General features: G+C 36.1%; 1 protein-coding gene across 7 annotated transcripts in view; it reads left to right on the top strand.

Annotated features, from left to right (window-relative positions):
• The window catches only part of LOC128862739 (serine-rich adhesin for platelets-like), a 133,893-nt gene that overhangs the window by 51,259 nt on the left and 55,925 nt on the right, over positions 1 to 26,709 (top strand). Inside the window, exon 5 of one of the 7 annotated variants that reach the window (XM_054101439.1) lies at positions 3,648 to 3,731. The exons of the other annotated variants lie outside the window; for them this stretch is intronic. Coding sequence (XP_053957414.1) covers positions 3,648 to 3,686 — 39 coding nt within the window. The 3' untranslated portion in view covers positions 3,687 to 3,731. Of the gene's footprint in view, positions 1 to 3,647; positions 3,732 to 26,709 lie in introns of those variants that run through there. 7 annotated transcript variants of the gene reach the window in all.

Here is a 26,709-nt window from a genome sequence, read left to right on the forward strand (position 1 = left end):
CATTATTTAATTTTGTATACGCACGTTGAGTTTTCACAATTGACTTCTTTTGTTAAATGTAAATTTCAACCATTTGGGAGCACTCGCGTGGCGTGTACTGTTCCATGGTAAAAATCTGCTTGGACTGACGCTTCCAACGCGGTATGTCATTAAGCGATCTGACGTCTCTGTCAAAAGATACAGGGTTGCCAGATGGGTCCGTCGAATATTGGCAACCCTGTATCCCGTATCTCTATTCCTTCAACTGTAATCTACCCGAGGGCTGTATCATACATTGATCCTTTTGACTGACTCTTGCACTGTTCAAAAGAGTCACGCAGAAAAACTATTATATGGAGTAGCCACTTTCCGAAGCATCGCAGTGGGGCATGAAGTTTCAGCAGAAGTTAACTTTGGCAGTATTGACAGTAGGATTACCAGTTTTTTTACTACTCTTTTCCATTAGCACAAATTTCTGATGTTTTTTTGTTTTTGTTTTTATGTTACATCAAATTAATTGTCTCTCATTTTATCCGCTATCAGCAACGAAGTAGAGCATAAAATATTCCCTTTATCATAGATTGACTGTTTGTTTTGAATTAAGCTTCCTTTCATTTCTAATACAAAAGACGGCAAAGAAAATCAATTTCCCATATTTCATACAGTAAGTGTAGGCTTTCAAAGGAGACAGTCTCCCCCTTCCTCTACCTCGCCCTTCTACTATGACAGCGCTCGGCAATAAATACTGCTTGAATTGCGCTACGTTAAGCCGCATTGCTGCTGGCTGACCGAAATGTATTGTGCGTCAGAGTTCTTTGCAGATTCCTCCTCCACATCCCTCAAAACATAAACCGATTAATCTGCAACGAAAAACAAGTTTTCATACCAAATAAATAAGCAAAAAGAAATTGATTAGAGGGGAAGATAATGCATGAATTGTTGTTTTTTGTTTGTTTTAAAGTGAAGAAAATGCTCAACACCGTCAAGGAAAAAATTACAAAAAAATTTGCGAAATTTTTTAGCAAATTCAAACTTATGCTTTATTGTACTTTATTTGATAAGCTACAGAACTGCGTGCTAAAAAGCTTTCGACAAATTATAATTAAAAACCGTCGTATTGAGATAAAAAATTTGTGGAAATTTTCGAATGTTTTATAATAAAGATATATTGGATTTATATGCTAGACTTTTATAAAAATTAATACAATACAAATTCAAAGAGTAAAAAAAGAAAAATTTATGAGCTATCGTTTTGTCGCAGAGTGTAAGTCACGAACGCCGTTAGTATTCTCGTGATGTGTAGTGTCAAACTCGTATATTTTTTCTTCGGATTCCGAAAACTTTCGCTCGTCAAGTGCTGGCCAGAATGAATGCAAGATTTTATAGTTAACTTTAGACTTTCGTTGCCTTGGAAGTAAAAAAAATGCGAGCGAACTTTTTTATTTAAAATTAAACCACCAAACTTTGTCTACAGAAATTTACCCTCATACTCGTTTGTTATAAACAATAACCGAGGGGTGAAGTTCAACGCACTAGACAGGACTAGTTTACTGAGGTGGTAGCCCAACCATTCCGGTACGTAGAACCAGCTACCTCGTTTGTGATCTCACATTGTGGCCAGCATTTTCTTCTGGGAGCTGATAACATTAAAGGGATTTCTGAGGCATTTGACACTATTTTAAACATTTAAGGTTTGTTATTACCTATCTTTGATCATCACTTCACTGCTTTGCCTAAGTATTCTCATGCTTGAATTGTAACCAACTTCCCTTTGAAACCTGTAAATTTCTTCCTCATAAATTTCTCTGTCAATCGAAACGATTTTCCAGAGCAGGTTTTTCAGCTATTTCTTCGCGAATTTCACGACTCTGACCATATCTAATTAGAATTATTTATTAGCCCTATTAAGAGCTTTGCTAAAATATTCGGTCTTTTCAGTTTTTTATAATTTTTAGAACAGCAGTTGTTCGGCGCTTTAAAATATTCTTCAATTTTTTCGGTTCCACTACTCTTGAAAATGAATACTATAATTCCTTATTATTTAGGCATTTTAGTTATTTTTTTAGTACATTTTCGTAATGTACTAATATTTTTTTTTAATTTTTTTTTCTTGACATTGCCTATTCTTTGGCAACATGCATGTAATAAGTACGTATGTATGTAAAGTGCTAGCAAATATTGTTACTGTAGCCATGTGAACTTTTTCGTTGCTTCTTTTCGTCCTGCAAAGCCTCTACACACATCTTTTCTTTTGGTCATCTGGTTTAGATAAATTTCTGTGGGCTTCTATCTAACTCGTATGCTATGCAAACTTGTTAGTATGTATGTGTGAGTGTACCTCACTCACATATAAATAAATATTTAATTTTATTGGTTTTGTGCATTTATTTGCCGCACTGGCGACGCTATGTCTTGTGGGCTATGCCGCCAATTCATGCGAAAACACTTAAGAGACAACAAATTGTTTGCAGGGTTTTAAGCCACAAAGTGTTGCAATTTGTAAGCAGTGATGTGTTTCTGACAGCTTTAATACCAGCAAAAGTGAATTAATTTTTATTCTCGTAAAGCAAGAGGGAAAGTGGGTTAAGTGAACTTAAATTATTGAATATATCGATTAATATTTGACCGAATTCTTTTCAGACTAGGATTTATTTATTAGATTTGCTATAGTCATTACAAGAGCTTTCATAGACGAGTTTATACTTTTTTAAATGAATATTTATTATCTCACTAATATGGTATAAGTATATATTTATATATAATTTATATAGATAAACAATTGGCACTTACATCCTTAATTGGGTGTTTGGTAAGGCTGCTCCTACTGTTTTAATGACAGAAATACACTGCACAGTTTGCCATTGCCTGCCGAGAGCGATCGCTATTAGAAAAAAAATGTATGCATATCTCCTGAATACTGCGTCAACATTTCAAGTGCAACGGAGCAAAATTGACGTAGCTATGAGTATTTCAGCGTACGCTGCTCTAGGGCGGTTTCCTATGCCATCCCACGGCGGTCGGTTCTACGTTACCGGAGCGACCCGAATTCATATCGGGGAAGATTTAGCGCAAATGTTTATACTATTAGCACAACAACAATAGCCTGCTCGACTTTATGGAGAAACTTGGAGAAATGGAGAAGATGTTAAAAGTCAGCTCTTTTAGGGGTTATATACCTTGTGTTGGACTAAAACAACGAACAATTTTTTATGGCATAATCTAAAAGTACATCATCTTAAAAATGTAAATTCAAAAAATCATAAAGATCGGAGCACTGGATCGAAAGTTACAGACCGTGAAAGCGCGCGACCTTTCTTGGAACGAGAAGTGCACGCAAAACTTTAGACGCGATTATCTCGAAGTCGTGGTTTTGAAAATTACCGTCGCGGTGATCATTATTTATCAAAAACTTTTTGACCGATTTGCATAAACTTTTTTTTAATTATTCGAAGTGGCAACCACGTGAATCTGAACGGTTCACTTTTTATAAATATTTGCATAGTTTGCTCGAATTAATTTTTTTTTAATTTTTCAACCCTTAAAAATCGTTTTTTTTTTGGTGCAAAGAAGTTTTCATATCGAGAAAAAATTTTTTTGGGCAAATAAACTGTTCAAATTCACTAAAAAACATTTTTCTACAATAATCATTTAATTGTTTTTGATTTCAGTTGAGCTGCTCATGCGCTACCGTGATCAACAATAAATAATAACATTTTTTAAAATAATAATATTATAATAAACACCAACATGCCTCATTTGAATAAAAGTTCTAAAACATATTAAAAAAAATTATCACAATCGTCCATTTTTTCGGGCTCACAAGGTATATAAACCCTTAACAGACCAATTCTCGGTTATGAGCGAATTTTACAGAATCAGCTGATGAGCTAATATCACTTAGGGTGTGTTTACAAAACAACTGAGATTGTGTTGGTGATATACGAAAAAATCAGCCAATGACAATTCGTTCCCGCTAAACAACGCCTGATTGAACAAGTGTGTGAATACGTGTGAAATGATCGTGCGGAATTCAGCTGACGAATCCCCAAGTGACAACCAAAATTCCCCTAACACAATTATCATCCTTGAAGTCAGTGTGCGCCATTTCCCAAAATTTACTAGACCAATCGTTTGGGAATTTTGCGCAGTACCTCTTTGCTTCTTCGCATAATACACTAGGTAAGGTAGTAATATTTTTTTTGTGTGTTTTATTAATCTTATATCACAAATTGGCCGATTTTTTTATTGTAGAAAAATCGCTTTTTAGGTTTCCAAGTGCTATGAAAAATTTAAAAACAGTTAAACATTCGTTACAAAAACATTTTGACTTTTTTTAGAAATTCCATTCTAAGCTGTGATGTAACCACATTTCGAGACGCCTCTCGCTCAATTTTTAATATTTTACATTGGAAATGTAGAGAAATATTGTTCAAAAATTGTATTGTATTATTATATGGAAACTGACTAAATAAACTAACATTATTTGTATCGCCGAAAAAATGTTATTGAAGAGATGCTTTTTTTCACAGGATCGCTTCAGAAGCAAAACATTTCTTTTCATTCAAGAAATTTTCTTTGTTGGCATACACCGTGCCATGTTCTATTATTTCGCATTTTAGCATAGCCATTACATCCCTTGAGTTGTCTTCAATGCTTGCTGCCTGGAATATTTCACACATAAAGGCTTCGCAGAAAAATCAAGACCTTGCATAAATTTGAATGCGTTCGCATTGTAAATAGCCAACCACTTAAAAGCGACAGCCGTTTTCCATTAAAAATAAGTGCATCACCTACCAACGCACCTATTCATTATACATACATACATAAACACACTTTGAGCAAAACTTATTTAATTCCGCTGCACTTAAGCCTGAACCCGATTTCAAACACTTCTACAAAAATTAATTTTCTATTCTATTTTTAATAGCAGTCGCTCAATCCATTTGCCTATCCCCTTCTACTTACCCCATTTAATTGCGTTGTCATGCACTGTTTGTGTTTCTATAGCGCGACATTCTCCACAGCAATTTTCTACCACTATAAAGTAATAATATAAAATAAAATTACACACACAGACGTACTGTGCTGAGTGTCCAAAAGTAATAAGAATGCAGCTCATAAAATCTAACTCATAATAATTTCAACGTGGCGACAACAACACTGCGCATAAAATAGTGTCAACGTCGTCACTATCGTCATTGCATCTCCCAAGTACAGCAGCAATGCCATCATCATCGTCAGCCCGGCAGCTAACCCTTTTATTATTCGTACTGTTTTCTTCTTCGTCAAACGAGTAGGTCTCGTGCGGGTACGTGCAAGTCTGTACTTGAGTTGTCGCTGCACCACTTGGCATTGTCGGTGCTGTTGTTTTGATACTGAATTAGTTTTTGTTGGTACGTTTTTTGTTTTTGATTTTTTCATTGGACCTTACTAAAAGCGCATTAGCGACTTTAATGCACTTGCTAAGACGGTTACTTAGTTGGAAGTATATAAGTAATTTGACCTTTCTGTGTTGCCATGTAAATACGAGTATGTGAAGAACATGGGCAGTCTCTAATAGATGAGTAGTCATATAACAACAGAATGAGAACGAAGTGTAGTGAAAGGGATTTTGAACAACAACTATATTTGAGAAGTAGAAATAATTGTTGTGATTGGTGTCTTAGCTAAGACCTGATGCAATTTGTGTGAAATGGTTGTTGATATTTGCTTGATCTCGAAAAGTGTAGTGTTGTCCTCTTAGAAATTAAACCTAGTCTGGAATGTACCCAAAATGAAGTACCTAGTTCTAGAGACTGGTCTTTAAAGTGGTCTTTAAAGCATCTGATCCATTGCAGAGCCCTGCAGGCTAATGAGTAAGCAGAGTGCAACTCACTACGACTGTATAAGTGTAGCAGTCATATTAGAGCGTCGGTGGCCACTTTTAAGACGCTTTCGGCGTCTGACCGTGAAAATAGATGACGTTATCATGTAAGTGGCGACATGCTTTACTTGCATACCTAAATGAGTAAGTGTGTGTGTGACACTTCACACATACATATGCACATGAAAAATTCACTCCGGGTTACTAGTGGCTCATACATACACCGAAACCCTTATTCTTATATCTTATGTGTGTATTTGTATATATAAAAAGTATGAATTCGTTATACTTTTTCGCTTATTTTCCACACAGCTTCTTCTTGGCAGTGATTGCATTAATCTTTATTTGCCTTTTTTCTTCTTTCGTCGGCTAACTTCTACGTTATTCGCTTCTAATGCGTCGCAAGACAGTAAATTACTTTCGGTTGCCCATGACAATGCCTTTGGCCATAGTAATAACATTGTGCAGCTCTGAAGGTGAGCTAAGATACAAAGGCATAAATATGTATGTATGTACATATGTATGCACTATGAATAAGTGTTTGTATAAATTTGTATATAGAAAAGTCTTATATTATGACCCTTTTGAAGGATTATCGCAACCAGATTACGATAATCAAACTACGCGTTTGATGACAACCTTGGCAATTAGTAATGAGGATTTTCTTGAAGCTGCTCATTTAATGATATTCTGTTTGGCTAAATATTTTAAATGAACATCGATCAAGGAGTCGATCATGCTAAGAAATTGTTAACGAAAATTTTAACACCAGCTTCGCAGCGTTTCAAGAATTTAAAAATATTTACTAAATTAGAAATAAATCTTGAAACAGAAAAGCAAGTAACTCCACTTAATGGAATTAGCATCCATGTTAGCTATTGCACTCTTGCTGGCGTTTTACATTTTTATCGGAATGTAGCTACTGAATTTTAGTGGTAAAACATGGTTAACAGATGTTAGAGGTCCGGCCTATAGCAGACGGCTCTCAGCGAATTTGATAGAATCAGCTGATGAGCTGACGTAGTCGGGGTAATATCTGAACATCTCTTGCTATCTGAACAACGACTAATTGGACGAGAAATGATGGTGGAGAAGGGGGGATTGACGTGACAGCCGAAGTTCCCCTCACAATTTTGCTTCGGGTGACCAAACCTGGTAAATTTAAATCATCTTTACACCTACGATGATTTAGATTTACCAGGCACTCAGGCCAAGAATGTGAACAGCAACTTAGCACTTTAACAGCAGTAAGCATTGCATTTTTTAAGGAATTTAAAGTCAAGTTGAAGTCGAAGAAGCGCTACAGTGTATCGCCTTCGAAAAGACTTGACAGGTCCCAAACGTGAAATAACATGTTCACCGAACTCGCCTGTCAACAAATCCATTGTTACGCGTGCTGTGTGGCATGTGGCACCGTCTTGCTGAAACCAAATGTCATGCAAGTCAAGCTCTTGCATTTTGGGCAAAAAAAAGTTGGATATCATTTCACGGTAGCGCTCACCATTCACAGTTACGTTACGATTCGCAGCATCTTTGAAGAAGTACGGTCCAATTATACCTCCAGCCCATAAACGCACCAAACTGTGACCTTTCCTGGATACATTGGTAGCTCTCGCAATTCTTCTGGCTGATCTTCACTCCAAAATCGACAATTCTGCTTATTTACATACCCATTGATCTAAAAATGAGCTTCGTCGCTGAACACAATTTTTCGATAAAAAAGGGGATCTTAAACTTTCTTAACAGAACACTCATTTTTATAATAAAATTCAATAATTTGCAAGCGTTGTTCGTTTGTAAGACGATTCATGGTTAAATTATAGACCAAACTGAAGATTTTTTACAGTGAAGCAAAACACGAAACGTGCGTCAGCTGTTTACACCAGGTTTGGCAGCCGCATCGCACATAGAGACAACGATGCCACTTAGACCACGGAATGGGTCCGTTGCGATGTGTTATTAATTTTCCTTTTTCTTAATAAACATTTTTGCCAATTTACTCATTAATTTAGGTTACGTTACGTTAGGTTGAAGCGGTTGCCCACTATTTGACACACTCAGGCTCATAGCGCATTGTGAGGCGCGTGGGGAGCTTGCCCTGATCTCTCCTAAAAACAGCGTGAACTTTTAAAAACTTTAGATGATCCCTTATTTCCACTATAATTCGTAAATTACTTAAAGTTCCTAAAAATCTAAAAGTGAACGCCTTAATCTTAATTCCAAACTTCAAAACTCATTTACTGTTAGCTCAAACTCGTCAAGCGACTACTTTAATTCGATGCACTAAATTATAGCTCAGTAACTTTAGCTAATTACCATTGATTGCTTGCTAATTAAGTGGCAAAAAAAGAAAACACGAAAGCATGTAAACATTTTCTGCTTAATAAAAGTTCAGTTAATTAATTCTTACCTTAGCTTCATGTCATTTGCGCACACTGTTTGCGGCAAACTAACCCAGCATTTTTTGCAAAGTTTCTATTTTACGTCTCTTGTGCGTAATTACTAAAATATATTACTTCTCGCCACCAGCATAACTTTCACTAGTCAGTAATTTCCGCTCATTCACATACTTTGTACTTTTCGAAAATTTTCGCTTATTCAATAAATAAAATAAAAAAAATTTTAAAAAGCAACTCGTTTGAGTCATCTGCTTTATGGGTGACAAACGTATGAGTGGAAAATGTTACTTTGCTGTTAGAAATACCTGGCCATGTTGCGACGTGCCATAAACATGCTCAGCGTCCATAAAGTGTCAATTAAAAAGTTTGCACACATTTTATAAGTCTTGTGTGCGCATTTTTATGCAGCAACTCCCGATGCTTTCAACTACTCAATGCCTAACAATTCGCAAGACAGCAATCAATTTGCTGCACAACTACCGGCCGTCATCAGCTCCGCATCTGGTGCCGTGGCGATTTTCCATTCCGTTTTCCGTCCAGCAGCTACAATACATTCGCTATTCACTTCTCTACATTTTCCATGTTTTCTTGGTTATTTAATTTATTTTTTTTCTTTGCTTGCGGAGTGTGCGCTAATAAGGAAGTCAACTATCAAACGCCTAACTTTATACTCTCGCATACATACATAAATTAGTAGTCGTATTCATGAGCTTTGATGAGCCTTATTTGTCGCTGGCAATGCTTATACGCACATACACAGACACACCTTATGCTTAGCCTTTTGTTGCTGCTGCTACTGTTGCTGTGATTGAATCAAGTTTTTTTATAACTTCCCCATTAAGAAAGTCGTAGTTTTGGCGACTTTTACCAGGTGCAGATTTTTCACTTTTTGAACTTTTATTTGTTTTGAAAAGAAAGTGCATAAAACAACTGTAAGAAAATTTTCGTGATATATACTTAAGTAAAAGTTATGCTATTTATTTTAATTAGCAGCGCGCAGAAACTCATCTACGGCTGTAAGTTGTTGCAGCTTTAAATTTAAATCGTAATTGTGTAACAGACTTTTTCAAAATTTATTTGATTTTGTATTTTTTAGAAAGCTCCATCGCCAGCATAGAAATGGCTTTACTGTTTGAAATGCAGCGAACTTTTTTAGCACAGAAATTCCAGAAAATATTAAAGCTAAAGTGAAATTTTTGGATTTAAGGGGACCTGGAGGTCTAGAGCAAATTTCACCTATTTTCACGATTAAAAACAAAAAAAGAAACGATTAAAAATTAAAAAAGCGATACTTAAATTTGTCGCATTTATTACTACATCTATGGAGCATACAAAAATTTTTATTTTTTTATTTTAAAAACAATATTTATTATTATAAAAATGCCGCTGAAGATGAGCCTCTCGAAAAATAGAACCCGAAAGGCGTAGGTGATTTCGAGACTTCTACTCATCTGAGATACAAAATACAAGAAGATTCTTAATCAGAAAAAGTGCAGTTATGGTCGGTCGAAACTAGAACAAATCGAAAAAATTAAATTTGACAAAATGGCGCGCTTTTGAAAAAGTTCGTAAAATCGGGTTTTTTCACTAGTTTTTTAGTGCCAAAAATAGGAAATTATTTAAATAAAATTATTATTCTAGTTCGGACGATAGTCATCATGTTGTGAACAACATATTCAAATTTCAAGTGATTCGATTGATTTTTATTTTTCAGTCCCGCCGTGCCGAAAATGTCGTTTCGAGGTAAATAAGTTTGAAGTTTGAGGTACAGGAGCGAGCGGACCGCTCTCTACCTAGTTAATGGGCTGTAGAAGCTATAATATTGGGAATTTCTGCATGAAAATTTCGCAGTATTATCTTAAGATACTATACTTTCAAAATATCGAAAAAACAAAAAAATAAAAATTCGATTTTTTGAAATTTCTAAACCACCGGGTCCCCTTAAGAAATGTAAAAAAAAAATAATGAAAGTTTTTGCCTAAGAAATTTCTTTTTTTTTCTCCGTAAGCCTTTAAAAAGCATAGGCCCTCTACAAGGCTTCTCTAACGTACGCGGTTAGATGCTATCGTCTTAACAGTGTACCAGCTTTCGTTTATGGAAGACAAGTAATGCAGAATAGATCTTTTCTAGGTGTTCTTTGGTCGGCCGAAGCTACTGCCTCTTTAAGAGTATCAATCTAGAGCCATTCTTTTGATGCTATGGCGTGGTTTTCTAAGAGCGCAACCTATTCAACTCCATTTCCTGCATGCTAGCCGGCGTAAGATGAGCTCCTCGTTCGTTAGCCTCCAGAGTTCAACCATTACTTATTACGTTAGGCCAGAATATTCTGCATATTTTCCTCAAGCATTTGTTGGTGAAGCACTGAAGTTTCTGTGTGATCATTTTTGATACAAGCCACATTTAATTTCCATATAGCAGCGCCGACTTGACGCATACGTTAAATATACTGAGCTTAAATTTTCCATCAGCGCTCGAATGTAGTCCTTGCACTTGATCGATCTATTGATGACGTCTGCCTCTGCTCTGCCGTACGCTGCTATAGCGTAGGCCAGGTAGCAAAAAGCTATCAACAAACTCCACTTCTTTGCTATATATAATAACCTGGTTACTGCTGGTGCGGTTAGTTATCAATTCCTTGGTTTTTGCGACGTTAACTTCCCGCCCGACTTTTCGTTCCAGCGTTACTGGCTCGTCCGCTTTCGCTTGCATATCAGCCAACTTGTGCGACAGCAGACAAATATCGTCAGCAAAGTCCAAATCCTCCAGTTGTCTGATGGGAAACTGTATAATGCCTCAGGGGCACGTGGTGAGTTTGCACAAAAGGAGCAGTGAGAGGGGCAGCCTTATCTAACTCCGGGGTGTGTTGAGAATACGTCACTTATGCTATCATTGAGCGGTACTGCCTAGTACCCAAGCCTCTTACCACTTAGAAATAATAACTGTCAACAAAGACGTGGGTGCCGATACGCGAGTACGCCGACTGTTTGGTTGATGACAGGAGGTAATTCGTTTTGTCCTCGTTGATCACCAGACTAATTCGCTTTGCTTCCATGAAGTAGGCGAAGATATCTTACAGGCGCTTCATTGATGCTAAAGCTGCGATGTCGGCAATCGCACGGAAGACCAGGTTTAGCCTTATTCTCGTCAAAAGGTCGAGATCTCGTCTGAAGTTATTTTTTTGGAGCTAATTGTTTCACTGCGCAATTTTCTTAGTAGGGGAGGGGGCCCAGTTGTGACGCAGCTAAATATTTTTGACATGCGGTATGAAAATGACAGTTTGAGCCCTGCCAATCATGTTCGTTTGACGTTCAGCAGTTTTTGTGCAGACACCAACGTTAGTAGTCGCATTGTGTATACACGCACCAAACATCGTGTTGAAAATCGTGCGAAAAAGTTATTTTGATTTTTTTCAAAGTACCAAAATTTTGTGAAATTAACAGTGAAAAGGCGAGTGTAATGCATCAAAATATTGTATTTGCCGTATATTTTGTGATTCTATATGGATTTATGTGATTATGTGGTGTCTATAAAAAACTTGCTTGTCATACACAAAATAGCATCGTGACCCGGTTGTGACTCAGCGGGTGGCCCAGTTATGACGCACCTTTTTTTTGCACTACGATCATATAGAACTGCCGAATTCCTACATTTTTGTTGTTGTTTAAAAAAAACCAACTGCCAACTCGATCAATTGCAACGTATGCAAGCGTCCAGTTCATTTGAAGTGCGCCAACATGCAGGCAAGTTATTTCACTTGCAAACACTGCGAAAGTGACGTGGACGACGACTAGGAATATTTAGATGACGATGATGAATAAAAATCGTTGTCATTTATGGCCATTGAAGGACATTTTCTTTTGTATTTTTCATTATTTTTGCCATTGAAAGCCTTCAAAATAAATAAATCATTAAATCACAACAATTGGTGTGACATTCCTTTCATATTTTCTTATTTCCAGTAAATTTCTTGAGGTGCGTCACAACTGGGCCACTTTTTTTTTTGTCCTAAAAAAAGTTATCCTGAAAAAATTTGTTCCAAAATTTTTTGAGTAACTCAAATAAACATACTTTCTTTGGAGAAAAGTTGCGTTTGGTTAATAGTTAAATGTTAAACTTCTTCATTTTTCAATTTGCGGAACTGAAGAAAAAATTTAAATTTTTTTCAAAACCCGCGTCACAACTGGGCCCCCTCCCCTACTGATTCATTCTGAATTCAGAGCTAAGTTGCCTAAGCCTAACTAAGTTGTTTATGTTGTTATACGAGCAAAACTGGTGATTGATTATTTAATATTATCATCGTTGCCTATACAGCTATTGTAAAAGAGACTCGAACGTATGTTCGAATCCGCACGGATTCTTAATATGCAATATCCAATGGCCAGTACAAGAATAGACTGCAGGTAGCCAAAACCCATGCGTTTTGAAAAACATATAATATTTACTTTTGATATAAAATTGACGTTCGTTTTCTAAATGCCATTATAAAAGCTGTCCACACTGTGCGATTCCATACAAAGTGATTCAAAAATGGCATTGTCTTTGATATTTTTAAGTGAGAGAAAGTAAACGGAAAACAGTTAAAAAAAAAAATAATTTTGACATTTACTTAATATTGAAAATTTTTGAATAAAGATTTTTAAAACGAAATATCTTCAGTTCTTTTTAACATATTTACATTTTTGTTATTATGGGACATTTTTGATATTTTTGGACATTTAACGCAACTCCATTAAAAACAGAGTACATTCGATACAATATTACTAGAAATTGCTGCTCACTTTCAGGCGGCCAAACGCACGTAAGTTCACTTTATTGTAATCCATAAACAATTTTATTTTATTCAAAATTTTTGGAAAGAATTTTTTTTGAATGTTTGAAAAACACCCTCTTTATTTTTTCTTATTTTTTTCTCATTATTATTATTTTTCATTAATAGCTGAGACTATTCTACGATTATGATAATGAGATTCCAATCACTTTTCGATTTATTCTGATGTTCAGCTACATTCATCAAATCAGTGCGAAAAAAACGCAGGTATGCATACGCGAATATTAGGCCCGTTTGAAAATCGATCGAAGTATCGCTACTAAGGTGCACTCATTAAAAGTGGTCACACTAGACAAACAATATTTCGCTCATTTGATTGTCAAAGTAGAAAACAAAGAGTGAATTCGCCTTATTTCATTCTGGGCTGACAGCTAAGAAGGATTGCGACTTTCGAATTCGCCGTGTCGTAAGAGCGAATTTATAAACAACAAAAGGAAGGGGATATACTTGTTTGAGAAGAAGAAGAGTAGGTGAAAGCAATGGAAACAACCAAACACAAGAAATTATACTCACACACACATACCTTCTGCTCAAATATGAACGAGACGTTATCAATAAAACGGTCCGCGGATGACATATGGCAAAAATAATTGTTTTGTTTTTTGGTAGGACTGTTAAGCTTACATGGCAAATTTCAGCGTGAAGCTCGAGTGTGTTCTTCGAATTTACCGATGGAAATTCAAGTTGAACAAAGAATTTGTTTGAAATTTTGTTATTCCAACAAAATTTCGTCTTCAGATGCCTTAAAAATGTTGCAGACAACCTATGGGGACTCTGCTCTATCGCGTGCGCGTGTTTTCCAGTGGTACAAATCATTCAAAGAGGGCCGTACATCAACCCAAAAAACCACGCCAAAGTCGCTAAAAAATTAAGGTTATGCTGACTTTTTTTCGATTACGAAGGTGTGGTGCACTCGGAGTTCCTTCCGCAAGGCCGATCGGTTAACGCTGAATATTATTTAGACGTTTTAAAGCGTTTGCGCGAGAACATTCGTCTTAAAAGGAAGGAATTGTGGGACAACAAGTCATGGTTCTTGCATCACGATAATGCACCAGCTCACACATCACGTCTTGTTCGCGATTATTTGAACAAAAATAATGTTAATATCGTTCTGCAAGCACCGTATTCGCCTGATATGGTTCCATGTGACTTTTTCCTGTTTCCCAAGCTCAAGTTGCCGCTCCGTGGAAAACATTTTGAGCCAATTGAAGACATAAAAGAGAATTCGAAGAACACACTCGAGCTTCACGCTGAAATTTGCCATGTAAGCTTAACAGTCCTACCAAAAAACAAAACAATTATTTTTGCCATATGTCATCCGCGGACCGTTTTATTGATAACGTCTCATTCATATTTGAGCAGAAGGTACTTTTTTGCCATGGCGTCTTCCGCTTAGAAATGTAAATAAATTACATTTGGAGGCTTTATATTAATTTGTGCTTTGACAATTAAACTGTCAGCACTTCGTTTTCATTAGTTTACTTAGTTTAAATCTCACAAATCACAAAACTACCAAGCCATTCACAGAATTTTCTCAAACGTAATTTTTCCTACTTTTGTTTGTTTTGTATTGCGAACTGAGCTGACGTCACACTTGTCAAAATCGGGAAAAATAAAGTAACTGTTTTTTAATGGCGCCACCACAGATACTCAATTCGCCTTGGTTGAAAGCCACATGGATACGGCGAAAGAAGAAAACAAATCAGCTGATTTACCAATACCACCATTAATAGATTCGCCTTGTGTCGCTACGTACATCAGTAAGCAGATGCACCATATTCTTCTTTTAAATTTATTTCAAAACTTTTTCAGTATACTTCTTATTATACTTAAGCCTAAAAATAAATAAATTTTTTGAATAACTGACGACAATGTTCAAAATTCTTGGAGCACTTGGTAGGGAATCGCTACATTTGCTTAATATACCTTCATTGCAAAAACGATTAAAATCAAGTCTTGAAACCATCCCTCCAACGTTCTGAACACCAACCAAATAAACTGAGATACTAAAAAAAAGTATTTACACTTGCCTGCAAAAACCACTTAATTGGCAAAAAAAAATCGGTAATGTGTGTACAACCACACAAGTTGACGGCTAATTTAACCGTTACCTTTCACTTCGCTTAATCTTCAACAGCTCAATAACAACTCCATACCGTTAAAAAATACGCAAACACCACAAAGCAATAACAATAAAAAACTGACGTGCACATTTGTTTGTAAACAAAGTGCGTCGATGGGGAAAATGGACAAGTGTAAAAACCACAAACAACGAAACACAGAAACCAGCTGTACAACACCCGCAACAAATGCTGCAACAACAGCAATAACAGCAGTAAAAGCAAAATCTGATAATGAAAATTAATAATGAAACGAACGAAAAACCACATCGCAGCAAAATAAAAAAGAAACCGGAATAATAAAGGCATTGCGCACGCGTCAAAGTCACTGCGCGGCAACAGCAAAAAGGCTGATAGTGTCAGCAGCCTGTGGAGCTGTGGCTGGCACAGAAAATGACAGAAAAATAAAAACTAGCAAGCATTGCAAGGCGTAATGTAAACATGCATATGTATGTGTGGGTGTATGTGTGTATATGCATAAATATGTAACATATTTGAGGGCGCTTTTCATTCCTAAACCGTCCATTACTGGGTATTAATCAACACATTTGTGGCTTGCAACATTCTCGCCTGTACACATACCCTTACATACATACGACTGTGCATATATACCTACTATTTATGCATTTAATTTTAATGAATATTTGTTCACCAGCTTTCCCGCTTTCCTTCTTCTTTCATTCGCATTTAAGCATAAGAATTAATTTCAATCACCCTTCTTTCAGCTGCCCATTATCATATCAGCGCCTTCTGTTTGCCAGCTGTGGCACGAAAATTTGTTTAAATAGCATTAATACTTTCACTCACCTCCCTCTCGCACCCACACGCACACATTCCTAGGCATACATATGTATGTATATCACTATTTGTATGTGCAAACACGCCCATATCCATACGTACATTTAGATAAAATCCGAGTAATTTGAAATTTTAAGCTATTTACTTTTTGTCTTTGTTCAGTTCTTGAAATGCGTCGTGAAGGGCGCTGATTTTGCCTCTCAAATTTGTCTACTCCTTCTTTGTCCCGTATGTAGTTCAATTTGTTTTGCCTTATCTGTTGACTCGTCTGCGCGCCAAGCAAATATTCGTTTAGTCAGCAACGCAAAGAAGGCAACGAATTGTTTTGATAAATAAATATTTGTTGATTTAAATGCGCGTATAAATTTATTCACAAGTATAATAATAATACGAACACTGTCTTGGGTACATATGGTTGTGTGTGTGTGTGCATGTTGAAGGGTATTTACCCTCGCCCTAGCACTTTTTATTGTCAGTAGTTCTACGGATTCAGTTGGTTTTGATGCAATTTGTGAGTAATCCAGTTACACTTCGTTGCTCAAACGATAGCAAAATGTGGCGCGCGGTCTGTGGAAATGAAAATGAATGCAACAGGGCCCACATGCCATCATGTGAGTGTTTTACTCATACGGGGTGGGTGAAGAAACTCAAACCATGAGTAATTAGTAAGAAATAGTCGATCAATTTCGTTCACTTAAGGCCATTCAACCTAGATTTTTTTTTTTTCATTTTGAGAATATGTGAATTTCTATAAGCAGCGCCCGTAAACAGTATTATTCTTAGATTTCTTAAATTGCGATCAATAACACTGTACAATACTTGGCTGGGTAGTGGATCCATCAATCCAACTTTTTTAAGGAGACAGATTCGTGAAAATAGCCATATTTTCCCAGATTTTCATTAAAATTATTTAAATATATTAAATATATATCAATATATTTTTTTCAAAATTGGCATATAGTTTATTTATAAAGGATGGTTAAGTTTCAAGGGCCGGTGTTGATTTTGAATAAAATACAATTTTTTTAGCAAATTATTGTAATTTCTCTTTATTATGATAATGCTGGTATGGCTCAATTATGCTTGCAACAAAATATTGGCCAAATGGCCGCTACGGCCTCGGCGGCACACCTCCATCCGATGGTCCAAATTTTCGATGACACTGAGGCATAATTGAGGTTCTATGCCGTTAATGTGCCGAATTATCTCATCCTTTAGCTCTTGAATTGTTGCTGACTTATCAACGTACACCTTTTCTTTCAAATAACCCCAAAGAAAGAAGTCCAACGGTGTCAAATCGAATGATCTTGGCGGCCGATTGACATCGCCGCGACTTGAGATTGTTCGGTCATCAAATTTTTCGCGCAAAAGAGCAATTGTTTCGTTAGCTGTGTGACAAGTGGCACCGTCCTGTTGAAACCACATATCGTCCACATCCATATCTTCCAATTCGGGCCATAAAATGTTCCTTATCATCTCACGATAGCGAACACTATTCGCAGTAACTGCCTGACCGGCCTCATTTTGGAAAAATATGGCCCAATGATGCCGCCGGCCCATAAACCGCACCAAACAGTCACTCTTTGTGGATGCATTGGTTTTTCGGCTCTTGGATTATCATTCCCCCTAATGCGGCAATTCTGCTTATTGACGAAACCACTGAGGTGAAAATGTGCCTCATCACTGAAGATGATTTTCTTCGAAAATTGGTCATTCACTATTGCCATTTCCTCCACCATTCTGACCATTGACGACGCTTGAAATGGTCAAGGGGCTTTAGTTCTTGAGACAATTGCACCTTGTAAGTGTGTAAATGCAAGTCTTTATGCATAATGTTCATCAACGACGAGCGTGACAGGTGCAATTGTTGGGCACGACGACGAGTTGAGGTGGACGGCTCTTCAACCTCACTATCGCGAACAGCAGCAATATTTTCTGCAGTAGCAGCTGTACGAGCATGCACTGGTGTTTTCACATCTCCTACAGACCCGGTTTGCTCAAATTTTTCCACAATTTTTCCGATTGTACGCACATTTGGACGATTAAATTCACCGAAAAATCACAAAGTGCGCGATATGCATTTTGATTTGAACGCCCTTTTTCATAATAAGCCTGAATAACTTTAACGCGTTGCTCGATTGTGTATCTTTCCATGGTTTAAATTAAGTTATTTTGAAATTGAAAAATATTAAATGAAATGCAGGAAAAATCTTGACTTACATTAAAATAAAATAATTTTTTTCTTTTATTTTAATCATTTAAAATGGTGGATGTACCCTCACTTCTTCCAGGAAGGTCGCAGCGGGGCTTCTCAATCGGTGGGCATTGCAGGATCGGCGTCAGTGACCTGAATACAAAAAACCAAAAATTTTTTTGTTTATTAATGTCATAATTTCTATATGATTTAAAAAAAGAGGAAAAAAGTTCGCGGAATAAATGCTTAAAAAAATGAATTTTGGGGCGAATTTTCCTACTATTTTTGCTTCGAAAAAATTATTTTTTCGAAAAATTTTCGAAAACTTGTAAATTCACATAGAAAGTAATATCTTGAAAAAGATGTGTGCAAAATTTCAGGGAGATCGGTCAATAACTTTGTACGCCAATTCGAAAAACATAGTTTTAAGAAAAACGCATCTAAAGTTTGAATACAGCGCTCGAACGCAAAGAATAGAGTCGTCACGGGTCGTCTATAATAAAGAAATACTTAAATTTACGTTCTAAAAATTGTTTGACATATTCTTAAAGATTATATTAAAATTGTATGAAAAAAATATTTTTTATAATATGTCGCGCTGCTATTATTGCGCGCACAAGTGTATATAATTCAAGAGGGTGAACCATTCTCGCCAACTAGAACTCACTGACAGCAAATAAAAAGTATACCGGACAGAAACGGTGCATTCGCTTTAGAGATTCATTGCGAAATCTCTTTCACTTCTTACACCAAACCACTCCAAAACGCTTCACTTTTTCTGTGACTGAAGCTCTCTCAAAAACTCAGTAACGACAGCTCTGGACTTGTATGAAAAATTCGTTGCAAACTCTCTTTAACTGATCTTGCTTGAAATGTCACGCTTTGTGCATATCAGAAAAAAAATCGGTCAACAGTTGACCCTTCATCCAGTGTATGCTGGGCATATTTTATAATTATTTTGCCTGCGTTTATATTTTAGAATTGTTTTACTGGTATTCCCATGCATTTTCTCCATAAAGTTTTAATTTTTAGTGTTTGCTATATGTCAGAAAATGCTTAACACCGTCGACACCAAAAAAAAATTAGTTTACTCTTACTTTGTCACTGGCCCACGGTGCTCTCTATTAAAAAAAGAAGAAAAATACAGAGAACAAGCGAACATCTCACACAGGTGAGCACCACCCGTAAATATTTCTCAAAAATTCAGACACGGCAGCATTGGACCTGTTGTATTAAAAATTCTATGCTCACTCTCTTCAGCTGATCTTGCTTGAAATATTAGAAAAAAATCGTTCAACTTGTTTCTCTTCATTTATTGTATTCTGTATGCCTTCATACGTTTTTCGAATCATGCTCTTTCTCTCTTATTTCGATCTGGTCTGCGATGTACTCTATTTTGTTTTCCACTTGATGGTAATGCCATGATTTTTTGCTCCAGCAGCTGGTGCCAAAATGCTGTTAACCAGAATGCTCATGTGCTAAGAGCCCCGTTTAGTTTTAAACAATTTTCACACATGTCGGTGCAAATAGAGATTTTCTTCTTCGTATATAGCCATTACCTTGAACGATATTATTTTCACATGTTTTCCATTTGTTTCAGTATGCCTATAATGTATTTAAGTGCATACATAGGTATGTGTGTGTTTGTGTATGTATACTTCTTGCTAGCGCTCCATTTGTAAATCTGTTTTGCCATTGTTCTATGAAAATGTTATTCTCTTCTTGATTTGTTTTTTTTTTTTTTTTTGCGGTAGAGCTGAGTGTTGTTGGCAGTGCACTCTTTCTACTCTTTTATTTTTATTTCACTTTCTCTTGCTACACTTCCACCTGTCGTTTGGGGGTAACTTTTTGCCCTGATCTGCATTTTAGTGCTATTGCTTTTTCTTCTATTATCAGTTGTTTGTTTTTCTTTGGCTTTTGTCTATTTTCACATATTTCGGTCAATAATTTGCACATCTTTGTTCTCGTCTGTATACTTTTTGTTTTCACTGGCGGCTTGTGCATACAAATTTGTTTTTCTTAATGGAATAATAACCAACAAAAAGGGGTCACCTCAAAGTGATGGAAATCGCAAGTGGAAAATACAAAAATAGTTTTATCGACTACTTGTGTGTATGCATTCATTCAAAGGGTGTTTTTATACGTGTCGATATAATTTTTTTTTTCACGTATTTCATAGAGCGAAGTGTTGAAGAAGACGGCGATTCGTCATCGTTCTAAACTTGTTGGCCTTTGTCCTGCTACTACGTGGAAAATTTTACGCTTTGGCTAATGTGCCTCTAAAATACAGTTCTTACAAGAATTGAAGACAAATTACCATCTTGGCGTCGCTTTTTTGCCGATTGGTCTGATTTAGATTTATTTTTCAGATTTATCGGAAAAAGTACCCAAAAATTGCGCTGCTCAAAAGGAACATGTAAATCGGAGCCACGGCGGATATGATATTAAAAAATGACTGTCATGAAATTATTTACTAGATTATAATAAAAAAATTCATTTTAAAAATATTTTTTATTATCATTTTGAATTCTCAAGCTCTTAAAAAACACCCGATAGTATGAATTGCTATTCTACTAATGACTTTCAATTATAGAGGAGAGACATAAGGTAGTAGTCCGGTGTAACGACCGAAATTTCGACGTTTTTTCATGAATCTTTTTTAAAAAGAAAATAAAATACGATCGTTTTAAAGTTTCCACATGTTTTTATTGGTGTTTTGAAGTACATAAAAAATTTTTTTTTTAAGTTTATTTTATATTAATTTGTTTAAAATTTTTGACATCAAAGTGGAGTCCTTAAAAAAAGGATGAGTTGGTTCGGGGAAACATACAGCCTTCCAAAGTAATCTGAAATAAACAAATCAAAGAGATTATTATTCTGTAGACTTTATTTTAGGTCCCGAACTTAAAAAATACATAAAACAAAAAAATTCAAAACAAAAATGGCGGACTTGTGAAAAAAGTTCTCAAAATCTAATTTTTTTCTTCATAATTTGTTTAAATTAAATGTTTTAAAGGTCCGGGATCTAGATATGTGTGTCTAGAATAACGGGTTAAATTTTTAGCCAAATCGGTTTGAAGAGTTTTGAGTTAGTGATTCCCCGAAATTTTGAAAACATGGTTTTGAGAAAAACGCGTTTAAAGAAAGGTCAGAGCAGCTGCTGCTGGCGTGTCACACGCTTTCATACACACTACACCGCGCTCTCTTATTTTAGCTATAACTTTAAAAATAATTAAAATTTCTGTCTGAACATTTTATAGCATATTTTTAAGATGTTTTTCTTCCGAAAAATGTAAAACAAAAATCGATTTTTTGAACCCGTCACACTGGGCTACTACCATAAGCAAGCACGCGTCTATAGCGCTCTCCATTGACTACAGCATTCTTTAAAAAAGTAAGAATCGATATTTTGGAAAGAAATGTGAAAATTTACAAAGACTGCATCGTTGAGAGTTTATTCGCGGTGAAATTTCAAAAGACAATGAACATACACCAGCTGTTGTCTGCCAAATTGATGGTCCTAAAAAGAGGTATGGCCGATTTGCAGAAACAAATTTCTCATAAAAAAACCCTATATATCTCGGTAATGGCCACAAAAAAGCAGCTTTCATTTTAAAATATAAATGCATGACTACATACGTGCATACCTACAAACCCACATGTATTTACGTATTTATATTTTGGATGTGATTATTTAGCTAGCAAATTTATCTCAACACAATAGACTCTATCTGATTCGGCAGTAAATACTAAGTATGAGAATATTAAGTATTATTTTTTTACTGCTTTGCACAATTTTTGTCTCATATTTTTCATATTTGCTCTTTTTTACTATTTATAGAAATTACTGTAGATTTTTTAATATTCTTGATTCTCAAGCGTTTCAGCATTTTTACTTAACCTTCCTGACCAGTTTCATACACACGTACATGTGACTGTTGTTTTTGTTGTGTCCATATGCATTATTCAATAAAATACTCAATAAATAAATAATTTATTTTTGCTGTAGTCATTCCAAAGACGCTGCTATTTTTACGACAAAATTAGCGTGTGGAATAGTCGATTCGAATGAGCTCATCTCCATTGAGCTCTGTTGTGATTATGTAAATAAATAATTCAAATATGGTGGAGAGTCTAGAAGTGCTTTGAAAACTTTAAATACAAGGCAGGGCAAAGAAGCAAAATCTGCTTATATTATATCGAATATTGGGTGATTCTTTAGTACCAATATTTTAACAAATAGTTTAATTTTTTATTTTTTTTTGTTCAAATAAACAGCAAATACAAAAGCCAATGTAATTACCATTTCTTAAGCACTAAATAAAATCAGGTTCGAGTGAAGCATCGAAGATACTCTGACCTCATATTCAGCATGCACACATGTTGTTGTTTTTGTTGTAGCACTTTACTAGGCCCTACCAGTGTGGGGAAGTAACCGAATAGGCCCAGAGAATACTCTGTTTCGACGGGTTGGATCCAGAGGTGCTTAAGTGGGGTGTTAGGTGAGTGGATCTAAGGTTACCTAAGTACACATGGCGGACTTATATTGAGTAGGTAGGGCTTGATTCTGGATAAGTAGGAGCTCAATTTGCTATAATATTATAGACGGTAAGCCTAATGGGTTGGTGCGTGATTACCATTCGAAATTCACAGAGAGGTCGTTGGTACAAATCTCGGTGAAAGCAAAATTAATAAAAACATTTTTTCTAATAGCGGTCGCCCCTCGGCAGGCAATGGCAACCCTCCGAGTGTATTTCTGCCATGAAAAAGCTCCTCATAAAAATATCTGCCGTTCGGAGTCGGCTTGAAACTGTAAGTCCCTCCATTTGTGGAACAACATCAAGACGCACACCACAAATAGGAGGAGGAGCTCGGCCAAGTTCTAATCTTCACAAATGGCTCAAAACTGGGCATTAGATTAGGATTCTTCCAAATATGTAGATTTCATTAATTGATGCTTACTGACCTCTACAGCAATGTTTTCCAAGCCGAGATATGTACAATTGATATGGCTGGATCTCAATGCTTCTAAATTCACCTTCTAGGTGAACAATCTGATTTCGATGAAGGTCCTTGCGCAAAAATCAACTGACTGGTATTTTTAATTGTAGTTCTTGTTGTTGTAACAGCATAAACATTCCCCCATAGTTTTCTGGGGAATGCGAAATTGGCATTGCCTGGACGGATTTCGATCCGGGCAGTAACGGGAACGAACAACCTACTGTCAAGGGAATCGAAATTTGTTTGAGACTGTCGACGGATCTTTACGGACATATTTTTAAAAAACTAGAAATCAGATAAAGTCTTAAACACTTACGGAGAAATTGATTTGAAGTATTCAAGCCTCGCTTGGTTTTTATTTTTCGCAAGATGAGGTAAAAGCTAGAGCAATTACGAATAGAAGGCTCCAAACACCTTCAGAGTTCTATGCCTATTTGGAGGCTCCCAAAAAACGTATATGCGGCTTCTAACGTTAGTATTAATCAGGCTCGGTGGGAAGCTCTGTATAAGGATTTCCGCAGGAGCTGTAAAAGATAGAGTTCATTCAGCACTTCGCAGAATACGCATCTGTGTGAGTTCTGTACAACCACTTCTTCCAGGATCTAGACAGTTTATGTTCAGTCTCAGAATGGCATAAACATCGTACCTGGTAGGATAGAACTACGTAAATATTTTCTAACCTTACTTTCTAGTCGGTTTCATTGGGCTGAAAATTTTACTAACAGCACATCCAGACCAATTATTTCATATTCGGACTTTAGTTGGACAGAATGCACTGAATCTAAGCACATATTTGGAGCGGATAAATATTTTACGAGAAAGCCAGTTTGTGTATATTTCATTTTACTGTTACTATTTTGTGGAAAGACTAAGAAATTTACCTGAATTCGCGCAGATGGAACATTTTATAGTATGCACCTTTATACCAATATTCTGCAAGCGGGAGTCTGCCTGTTCAGGATTCAACTATAACACGCAGATCAATTGAGCTACTATTAACTTTTCCGCTTAGTATTGAAGCTGAGTTTCCCTATCACTCATGTGAATTAATATAGCAGACAGTTGATTCCGTAGGGTTTGCAATATTAAACCTTCTTCCTTGGTACTTTTATTTCATAACTCTTCGAAGCAAACCACTTTTGAAACCATATCGAAATTTATACTGTGTCCGAAACGCCATTTTGTCGATTAATAAAACAAATCAGTATAGTGATATTTTTGAGGAAGTGTGGTCCAGCAGTACCTTTGGCAGTTCCGAACCTCCCCTGTTAACTCATACGAAATCTCCCTGAGTAGATTTTTAATTCTAAATACTTCATACTATCGAAATCTATATAAAAAACTATGTGAGTGATTTTTTCTTAATTCGACCTTTTCACCTACTTTTTGGAAGTTAAATTTTTTCCATAAGAAAGCGGAAACATATATTCATTTATTTATTATATATTCTCGTGCATACATATACAGATATAAATATATACTCCCAGGCGTAAAAGTAAAAAATAGGAATTTGAGTAGAGATAGGCAGGTAGGTATAGTGGTTGTCGGTTGACACACCTAGGCCTGCTGTAGGCCCATTGTGATACCACCAGGCATGTCCCCTCTCCTCACTCTACATTGTTCTCATTGAACCAACCTGTGGTTTTAATAAATCTAACAAGACTTGTTATTTTTATATTGGCTACTTCTGCCAAGTTATATAGGGGACTTTTTCCTAAAATGTTGAACCTTCTTCTATCCAGAGGCATGCACCCGCAAAGAAAGTGTTCTATGGTCTTAAATGTCGTTACAGCATCCAGAATATTCGTTATAGGGTGCTCCCAGTCTACTGGCATGCCTACCAATCAGACAATGCCCGGTTAGGACCCCGAGAAGATTTCTCATATATTTCCTGTTTAGTTTCAACAGTCGGTTTGTGCTGCCCGTATTCCATTCCGGCCACGTCATTCTACTAGTTGCACAGGACAAGGACTGAGACCATAGCCTTTTGGCAGCACTGATAGTGTGCTTATCTATGAGCATTTTACAAGTTGCTTAAGGTTGCTTTGTCTGGTTGGATCGGTAATGTCTCGCTAGTTCATCTGTTTTGCAGTTGCCTTCTATGTCTCTACGACCCGGAACCCAGAGCAGGTTTATTACAAAGTACTGTGATAGTTCTGTCAAAACGTCGATACATTCTTTTACTGTCTTCGAGTTAATATTAGGCCATTTTAAAGCTTTCAGGGCCGATCGGCTATCTGAATATATGTTTATATCACTTGTGGTGAGGACACTTTCTATTAGGGCTAGCAGGCCTTAATTTGAGTAGATATTTTAATACGAGTACCAGCCCAGACAATCACCTCTGATTGGATGCCGAACAAAAAAATTCCCATCATCATTTTGATAGATTAACTTTTATAAAAAAACCTAAACAAAACGTAGTAGAGCCACTTATAAAAATGTTACCCTTAAACAAGTTTTTCTGTTCAGTCACTGAATTATATGGCTAGTATAAGTGGTAGTGCCCATAAAAGTATTACGACTTCATTAATTAAGTGACAGCGGTGCTCATAAATATGAAATGCGTTGTTTTTGCTCAACTGAAATGCACGAGAAAAAAATGAAATTTCTGTTTATCTGCTTTTAAAAGTCAACAGCCATAATTCGACATTTTCTGAAAAGCTTTTAATGTGGCTAAAATGCATTTGAATGTGTGTGTGTAGTAACTTGGCTGCACAAATGATGCAAAGTGGTATTAAGTTATATACATATATGCATACAGTTGTGTTCAAAATAAAAGTAGCGTGAAGAATTACCAAGTTTTGACATTTTTTTGTATTTAATCTTTCTGGTCTTTTTTAATATAGTTAATTTTATAACAAAAATCTTCTACAAACTTTGCAGAAAATTCCCAAAGTGAAACAAATTTCAGAAAAAGTTAAGAAATTTTAATAAAAATTTTAGAAATTTTAAAAAACATTTCACAATTTTTAATAAAAATTTAACAAATTTGCAACTTTTCATTCAGCATCTTTAGAAAAATTCTGGGTAGGCAATTATGATGTTGAGAATTTTCTTCCATATGAAGCCCACATTCCGCAGTATTTTATATGGGGAAAAAGTGGACCACCTCAGCAAAAAAAAAAATTTGTCAAAAATCAACGAGAATTTTGAGCCACTTGAGACTTCCGTTTTTTTGTAATTTTTTTTTATTTTTCTACATAGCCTCATTTTAAGCAGCGTGTACACCCCGTCCAACTCTGTTCTAGTTTGTTGAACCCTTCCGAGTAATAGGATTTCTTCTGAGTCTGAAAGTATGAAAAATAGCCATTCGTTTCTGCAATTACCTCATCGTTTGAATAACATTTTTTCCCCGCAGCCATTTCTTCAAATTAGGGAGCCAATATTATCCCAAGAGATCCGAGGGAGCCAAGTATGGAGAATAGGTGGTATGTGAAACGAGTTGGAATCCTATTTACTTTAGCTTGGCGACCGCAACTGCTGAATCGTAAGCTGGTGCGTTGAAGTGATGGAAAAAGGACTTT

Source organism: Anastrepha ludens, chromosome 5, assembly GCF_028408465.1.
Source record: "Anastrepha ludens isolate Willacy chromosome 5, idAnaLude1.1, whole genome shotgun sequence".
NCBI lineage: Eukaryota > Metazoa > Arthropoda > Insecta > Diptera > Tephritidae > Anastrepha > Anastrepha ludens.